The sequence below is a fragment of the Nestor notabilis genome, unplaced genomic scaffold (assembly GCF_000696875.1).
Source record: "Nestor notabilis isolate BGI_N333 unplaced genomic scaffold, ASM69687v1 scaffold12559, whole genome shotgun sequence".
Lineage (NCBI taxonomy): Eukaryota > Metazoa > Chordata > Aves > Psittaciformes > Psittacidae > Nestor > Nestor notabilis.
The window spans coordinates 2074-10192 of NW_009945130.1; the positions used below are offsets into that span (position 1 = coordinate 2074).

At 50.9% G+C, this 8119-nt stretch overlaps 1 protein-coding gene across 1 annotated transcript in view; it reads left to right on the forward strand.

Moving 5' to 3' along the window:
• Positions 1 to 4515, forward strand: part of LETM2 (leucine zipper-EF-hand containing transmembrane protein 2) — a gene marked incomplete at its 5' end in the record, with an annotated part of 5528 nt that extends 1013 nt beyond the window's left edge. Inside the window, 7 exons of the mRNA XM_010022739.1 lie at positions 135 to 269; positions 718 to 921; positions 2019 to 2138; positions 2743 to 2853; positions 2997 to 3079; positions 3815 to 3893; positions 4465 to 4515. Coding sequence (XP_010021041.1) covers positions 135 to 269; positions 718 to 921; positions 2019 to 2138; positions 2743 to 2853; positions 2997 to 3079; positions 3815 to 3893; positions 4465 to 4515 — 783 coding nt within the window. The remainder of the gene's footprint in view (positions 1 to 134; positions 270 to 717; positions 922 to 2018; positions 2139 to 2742; positions 2854 to 2996; positions 3080 to 3814; positions 3894 to 4464) is intronic.
• Between the last annotated feature and the right edge of the window lie 3604 nt (positions 4516 to 8119).

Below are 8119 nucleotides of genomic sequence, written 5' to 3' on the forward strand. Positions count from 1 at the left end.
ACAGCAAGTTACTTGTCTGCACTAACCAAAGCCTGTTTGCTTTCAGCCCTGAAGTCATATTCCATCTCTTCCCAGGAATCCCCTCCTGATTTTCAAGGGGAATTTCTAATTTCTGTTTTATTTCCTAAATGAAGGAAGAGAAGCAGAAAAAGAAGTTAAACGTGAAGCTGGAGCTGGCCAAGTTCCTGCAGGAGACCATTGCAGAGATGGCCAAAAGGAACAAAGTGGAATCAGCACAAGGAAAACAATTCTCCTCTTATGTGCACCAGGTAAAGTGGGCTGGGGGTGTGTGTGTCTGTGACAGCTACAGTCCTTGCACCAGCTTTAGTGCTGCTGGTTTTGGCAGAGGATGTGGGATTTGTACAAAGATTGCAGCGGGGTTGAACAGCACAGAGCTGTCTGTCAGGGGTTACCATTAGCTGGATACCCTCTTGCAGCTGATGCCCTGCTGGCACTAGCTCTTGATCCCCACGACTCAGAGCTATCTGTATGGATAAGCATTCCCATCCTGGGGCAACAGGGTGAAATCCCTTAAGTGGCCACTCAATGCTGTTTCGCTTTGGCCTTTTAACTACAGTGTTTGGTTTCCACCCAGAGACTGAAAACCCAGTGTGAGAAACAGGAAAGGCTTCTTCCTTGAGAGGGAAGAGGATCCTTCACAAGCTGCGGTTCTGTTTGGGTTTGGCTCTGGGCCCTGATGCCTCTTGCTTTGTCCAGATCCGTCACAGCGGCCACCAGCCCAGCACCCAGGACATCGTGCGCTTCTCCAAGCTCTTCGAGGACGAGCTGACCCTGGAGCACTTGGAACGGCCTCAGCTGGTGGCTCTTTGCAAATTGCTTGAGCTGCAGCCCATTGGCACCAACAACCTGCTCCGCTTTCAGCTTCTGCTCAGGCTCAGAACCATCAAAGCAGATGATGAGGTAAGCTTGAAGTAGCTCAGATGTCCCTGCTTTGGTGGAACGCAATCTGAGGCTCTGCCCTCTGAGTCACTGCTGCTTTACATAAGGCATTGTCCACACTCCATCCTCAGCTGCAAGGATTAGTATTGATGGGAGTCAGGTTCTGCTCATAAGAGATGCCAGAAAGAACAGAACAAGAGCTCATCTTCCTGCACCTTTGCTGAACCCTCACAAGTGTAGCACTGCAGGTACTGTCACTGCTTGAACACCCTTTTATTCTGGAGTCAGACTAACTTGTGCAAAAGGGAGGTTCCAATTCTGGAATAGATATTGTATCAAAGGCCAGCTTTTAACCAAGTGAATTCAGGCTGAGTTTATATCAGTTTATAAAGTGCCTGCATTTCCTTAGCCTGGAGAAAGCCAAGGGAGAATCTGCCTAATGGGGTTGTTTAGAAAATGGTACCAGGCTTAGAGGTGCACAGGGGGAGAACAGGTAAAGGTCATACGCTGCAGCAAGGGAAATTCCATCTTGATAAGAAAACAAAATCAAACTCAGTGAGCGGGTAAACAGTGGAACAGGTTGTCCAGAGCCTGTGAAATCCCCATCCCTAGGGATAAATGGAAAAGGCTGAGCAATGTAAAGAAATGTGTAAGTTAACCCTCTATAGAACCCCTTGGACTGGGGACCTCCAGAAGTCCCTTCCAGCCAACATTTTAGGAAGCGTGATTTGAAATGGTGTCAAGAATCCTATTAGGACACAGAAGAAGAGACCAGGAAACTTACTGCTAGTAACTAACCCCAGGTCCAGCTTTAAAGCCTGCAATTGAGTGTGTGAATGAACTCTTTAAACCTGCAGCATCACATGTAACAGTGAAATTCCCAGCGCCTGGGGGAAACCCAAAATAATTAGAATCCAAGTTTTTCATCCTCTATAGCTGGAGGCTGTCAGCTTCCAAGGACAGAAGGGATAATCCACAGTGGTTCTGTCTCATCTTTGTGTTGGTATGACTTCATGCACATTTACCTAAACAGGCCTTTCTTTGGGCTCAAGCCCATCAAGTACATCAGGGGTTTGGCTTATTCTGTGCCTAGATGGGAACATCCCATTTCATTTCAGCTGATTGCCAAGGAAGGAGTCAATGGCCTGAGTGTGTCTGAGCTGCAGAGCGCATGCAGAGCCAGAGGGATGCGGTCACTGGGCCTCTCAGAGGAGCAGCTCAAGGAACAGCTCGGACAGGCAAGTACACTCTGGTGTGGTCCTGCCTAGGGCACAGTGAGGAGCAGTGTTCAGGCAGAGCAGGCACAGCTTCACTGGGAACTCATCCATTCCAGATGGATCCTCACATGGCAAAACTGAGATTAAAGGCATGAAGTATCCAGATTCTGGCTTGGACTAAAGAGAAAACCAAGTAGAATCAGGGCCAGCTAGAAACAAGATGAAAGGGGGATGTGTGGTATATGATTTAAGCTTCTAAAGTAGCTAAGGCTTGTAGCAGAGCCAACACCAGTCTCCTGTAAGCATTGTAGCAGGGTATGGATAGTGCTGTAGGTGCTGTGTTTGTGTAAGCTGTAGGAAACTCAAAGTAGTTTGCTTTCACTGGTGGCTGTTCCTCAGTAGTGATGTTTGCACCTCACGAGCAGCTGGAAACATCCTCTCTAGTGTGTATTCCATTTGGTATCCTTAACTCTTCCAAACTATTCCTTCTCATTCTGGTGACTTAAATCTGTGTTAGTCAAACTCCAGATACCTTTAAGATCCTTAAGGACAAAGGATGCTGTGTAAATTAGTAGTGACGTAAAGCTAATACGCAATAACTTTTCCTCCTGCTTTCCTCCAATAGTGGCTGGATCTGCATTTGAAGGAGAACGTTCCACCTTCTCTGCTCCTCCTTTCCCGTGCCTTGTACTTGATAGATACAAAGCCACAACCTATTCCAGTTCCACAAGATCAGGTGAGTTGTTTGAATAGAACTCTCAGGTTAATAGTTCAACCATTACCCATTGTAAAAATGAAGCCCTGTGACATGAATCTTGTTCTTTGATCCTCCAAGTGGACTGAAGTTATAACTGTGCTGAACTCAATGTTCTTCTGCAGAGAGGTGAAACTGCTCAAATCATGACATCCACTCTTGAAGGCCAAGAGACCCTGGTGGATCCTGCCCCTGTTGTACAGGGAAGAAAGATTAGGAGATAGCAACCTATAAGTAGGAAAACGAGCATGTCCTGCTGTAATCTCTGGGAAGAGCACGTGGACAAACCTTTCCAGAGCTAGACAACACCCTACGTTTGTCACCATTGTCCAGAGCACAGAAGTAGTGCATGTTCTTGCATTGTGTTTGTGCCAGAGTGCCTCACGGTTGCATACTCTGACTTGAGACAGTGAAAGGGTACAGAGGCCTGTGGCACATCTTGTCCTGGTGCTGGAAGCAGCTGGTTGTTCAGTACCACGTTACTGGCTTCCAGTAGATGAGCCCTCACAAGCTGCTAAGTTGCTTTATTCACATGCAGAGACCTCAATCCAGGCACAATTAGCTCAGAGAAGCCAAGAGATGCCAGTTAAAGGCGACTTGTGACTTGTTTTCAGCTCTCCTAGTGAACTTGGTAGTTGTCCAGGACAAAAGGAGACAAAATACCTAGAGTAAGAAAGCCAGAGCAGATGGTTCTCAGCATAAGGCTGAGGAGAATTCCTTGGATTAGTCCAAGCTGGCAAAAGCAGCAACAGAATTAAAGGAGAATCTTGTGTCAACTGCTAGAAGTGTTTCCATAGCACTTACAATTGGGAATGCTGACATAGAGCCCTCACAAACGTGCACTGCAGGGAGCAGCCTTACTGGGAAAGGAGAAGGGGCTGTGTGGGACCTAGGTGGAGCTTTGTTTTCTGAGGCTTCTATGACTTAAAGCTGCTTTTTCCTTAAAGAATGAAGAGTTTGTATCCCAGCCAACAGAGAAATTGCCCGGCTCAGAAGTGCCAGTGACGCCTCCCCCACGAGAGGTAAGCTTTTCCAGCCTTGGACTTCCCAAAGGAGATTGTTCTTTACGCAGCTCCCAAACTGAAAATGGATGCTACAAGGTGTTGTGAATGTTGAATTCAAGGAGCAACTGGGGATGAGAGCTGCGTTGAGGGCTGCTAAATACAGAAACACCACACGTGGGAGACTGCAGAAGGTAGCAGAGCACTGTGGGGAGTTACCAGTGTGTCTTTCCTTGTGCTCTTCCTTAACATCCTGCTGTGGACCACTAGGATAAAACCACCACAGGGTTACATGTCATTTTGTATCTGTAAAGTTGTTTCTACAGTGACTTTTGCCCATTTTCTTGCTGTAAATACCTACTGTCAGTTTATTATGCAGACATCTGGGCTGCCCACTGAAGGCAAGTTTGAGTCCAGGCTGACATTTATCAACAGGAGAATGTTCCTTTCCTGCAGTAACCTGGTTCTTAGTCAGCAGACTCTCCAGAGCAGCTTCCCATAGGGAAAATACCTTCTTCCCAAAAAGTCCTTGCATTTCAAGAAGCATTTGTGCTGATACTGCCTCAACTCTACATCTTTCTCTTGCACCCAGGCTAAAATGGAAGCATCTCGGAGCAGCAAAGCCGGCGCCAATGGAGCATAGCCTGGAGCCAGTGAGGACTGTGTGACACTGGGGGAGAAGAACTGTCACCTCTGCCCTTCCTCAGGAGGAAAGAGGGATTTTCCCAGAGGATGCACCACCCAGGAATGTGGCAGCAGCCCTTGGGGGCCTCCCTCTCTGCTCCAAGCTTACTAGCGCTTGGCCATGCTAATGCTGCCTGGATGGCACCAGCTCCTCTGTTGTGCTGGATCCCACCCCCCCACCTCCCAGTTTAACTTGTGGTATAAATAGGGTAATAGTGATGCCACTGTCTGTGCTGTTACTGAAGGGGGATGTTTGTGCTCTTCAACCTCAGGAAAGGCAACTCTTCATTGCATTAAAGCCCAGAATGAGCTCTTCTGGAGCTCCTCTAAAGCCTGTTGTACAGTTTGAGACCCTCTGCAGGAACATGCCCCCATCCCCAGGGCCTGCAGCTTGTCCTGCTGCCGCAGCTTTCCAAGCTTTTGATCCTGGTTAGCATGGATTGACCAATAACTAGTGCACAGAGTGGCCCGTGTAACTGTTGTGTTTCACTGTCCCACGTGTACCAAGGTGAATAACTGCAGCAGAGGGAGGCCAGCACACTCCTCAGTGCTGTGGCTGGACTTGGCTGTTCAGGAAGACCTAAGGACTTGCTGGACAAGAGCAGGGCTGTGAAGAGGACAACTTCCACTGCGGGAGCAAGTCTGATGTAACCTTCATCAAGACAGTTAAACCCTCTGAGGCTCAGCACTGCACATCAGTGTGCTCAGACTTCCTGTGCTGCACAAAGTGATGCTTCACACACTCTGATGTTGACTGCTTCTGGAAGCCTCTGTAGGAGGATGCTGAGAAGCTGGTTTTAGCATTTGCTAAGTATTTTTTACTTTGTCAGTCTTCAGAAATGACTCACATGATGGATTTTAAACGTGTATTTATACTTATTGTCAACGTAAAACTAGACTTGGTGCTAAGTAGAATGAAATGTCTCTTGTAGAGGTCAGACAGCCCTTAGAACAATCCACCTCAACAAAAGCCTGGCAGTCTCAAGGTTGGCTGCTGTCAGCACTTCAAACACACGACTCCAGGCTCCTAGTCCGGGTTCCTACTCATAGGAATGCTGTGTTCTCTGTTCTGTCCCTGCACCCTGCCTTGGCACAGTGCAGGGACACAGCACGGAGTATTGGTGTGTAACTTGGGGGTTAGTAAATAAGAACTAATGTTACTTCAATAAAGTAACCCCATTCCTCAAGTCACTCCTGCCTCTGCGTGGTGTGGGTGAGGTGTTGCTGGTTAACTCATGGTTAAACCAGGTCTTGTCTCCTCCATAACTGATGGTTGCTGTTAGAACAGAGCTGTGACCTGCCACCTGCAGAGCCTGTCTGGAAAAGCATTTCACCCCCTAAAGAGCCAAGTACAACCCTCACTCAGTGCAAGGTCCCACTGGGGTTGAGCACCAAGATGGGGGTGCAGAAGGATGCGAGTAACAGCCATGGCTAAAGCGTGTAAAGAGGGAGATGGAGCCGCTGAGCTCCAGAGCCAGGGAAAGGTCTGCCTGTTGTAAAGCACTAACTGGGCTGACACCGTGTCCAAGCAGGACGGGAGGGATGCGGATAGTCCTGTCCGTAGGGTGAGCAAGCTCGGAGTAACCGCGGTTACGCCAGTGCCGCTTCCCACCAGTAGATCGCAGCATCACCCAGTTCTTGCACCGACAAGCCCCAAAACGGGCTGTTGGAGTGAATCCACCTCGTTGGGGAGCACCCAACAAGGGGCAGCCGGAGCCCATCAAACACCTGCAAAAGCCCCTATAAATACCTGCACAGCCTTGCGCATCCCACATGCCCATGAAGCCCTTGAGATTTAAGCCAGGACCCTGCTTCCAGGTCCGAGTGACACCCAAGGAGCAGCATTAAACCCACACAGAGCCTGCAAAGACGAGTCGTGCTCCTAATTGCACCCAGACCTCCCTGCTCCTGGTGCCCATGCACAGCATCCCTCCAGCAGCACAAAGGCGCATGTAGGAGGTGTGTTGGGAATCCTCACTCAGTTAAAGAGCTGGCTGCAGCCCTGGAACAACAGAGCAGCACATGGAGAGCCTGGTCCTCACACGCAACACCCTGGCATCTGCCTCAAGCTGGGCTGGGAGCTTGTTTTGATTCCAGGGGCAGTTGGGAGCCGCAGGAGAGAGCATTCCCTGTTCCCTCCCGGCTCCCGGCACCCATCACAGCTGAGGAATTCCGAGTTCCCGGAATCAGCCCTTCATTAGTGCGGTGTAATGAAGTGTTCTCAGCACCAACCAGACTTCAAAGCTTCCCTCCGTGCCTGCAGCAGCCGAGCTTCAAAGCTCAGACCCTGGCCTTGCATCCAGACCCACTGCAAACAGCAGCAAAGCCAACCCACCAGCCCCATGCTCCGCAGCAGGACATGCTGCCCCTTGCCCAGCCCCTAATGAGCGCTCAGTGGGGCACAGGCACAGCACAGAGACATTCCCAAGGTGCCCACACATCCATGAGCATCACTGGTGCCCGATTGCTGCTCCTGCAGCCTGGCCAAGGGAAGCACCAGAGCCCTGTCCTGCCCCAAGCCCCTGTGCAGGCACAACCAGCACACAGACACGTTTCCTCTGCCCCAGCAGCTCACCAAGCCCATCACCACTGTGCTTGCACCAGGATGAGCCTACCTGATGCATTGAGCCATGGTGGGGACCTGCTGCACACCAGCCATGGGCCCATCTTCCTCTGCTTTAATACCACAGGCTGGCTGTGCCAGCAGCACCAGCAGCTGAGCAGGATCAGACCATCAGCTTCCCAGGATAAACAATCAGGGACAGGCTTGGGAAAGCTGGTTCTGAATGGGACAAACCCTCTCTGCAAACCAGGGGAGGTCTGAGCCCGTTGGGCACAGGGGGGAACAATCACTGCAGCAGCACCCAGGCAGTGCCAGTCCATATGGGGGGACAGGGGCACAGGACAGGGGGACAGGGGCACAGGACAGGGGCGCAGGGGCGCAGGACAGGGGCATGGGCATTGCTGTCCTTGCTCCTGGAGCTGCAGAACCAACACTGGCCTGTTTGCAAGGGCCATGCACCGAGTTCCTCCACGGCAGGACCAGGACTGAGCAGCAGCAGCTCCAGAGAAGCCCCTTTGCTGCCCGCAGGAGCACAGGAGAAAACCCCTTGCAGGGGAGCAAGGGTGTTCCTTTCTGGGGGCGGCCCCTATGGGGAGGCGGTATTTACACCCGGAGGCAGGATCATGGTTTAAATCCATAGGGATTCATCAAAACCAGGGAAGAACAAGCTGTGCCAGCACAAAAGCCCCCTCCCAGGGCTGTGACAGGCTCGAGGAAGGAGGATGCTGGCGTGTGTCCTGGTGGGATGAAGGGGTGAGCTCCGGGTGAGCTCTAGTGCTCCAGGAGCCCCATCCATGCTGGCGTGTGCGTGAGGAGTCGCTTCGTGTCTGCTTTCCTCCTGTGTTTCCCATTTAGAAGGATCTGGAAGCCAGGGAATGCTGTTCCCTGGTTGTCCTGCGCCGCACGGCTCCGTTGCGGGGAGCCGGGCACTGCATGAACCCACAGCAGCCACTTCCACACCCCTGAACAAGCCCATTTTCAGACCAAAACTCCCTGTGGG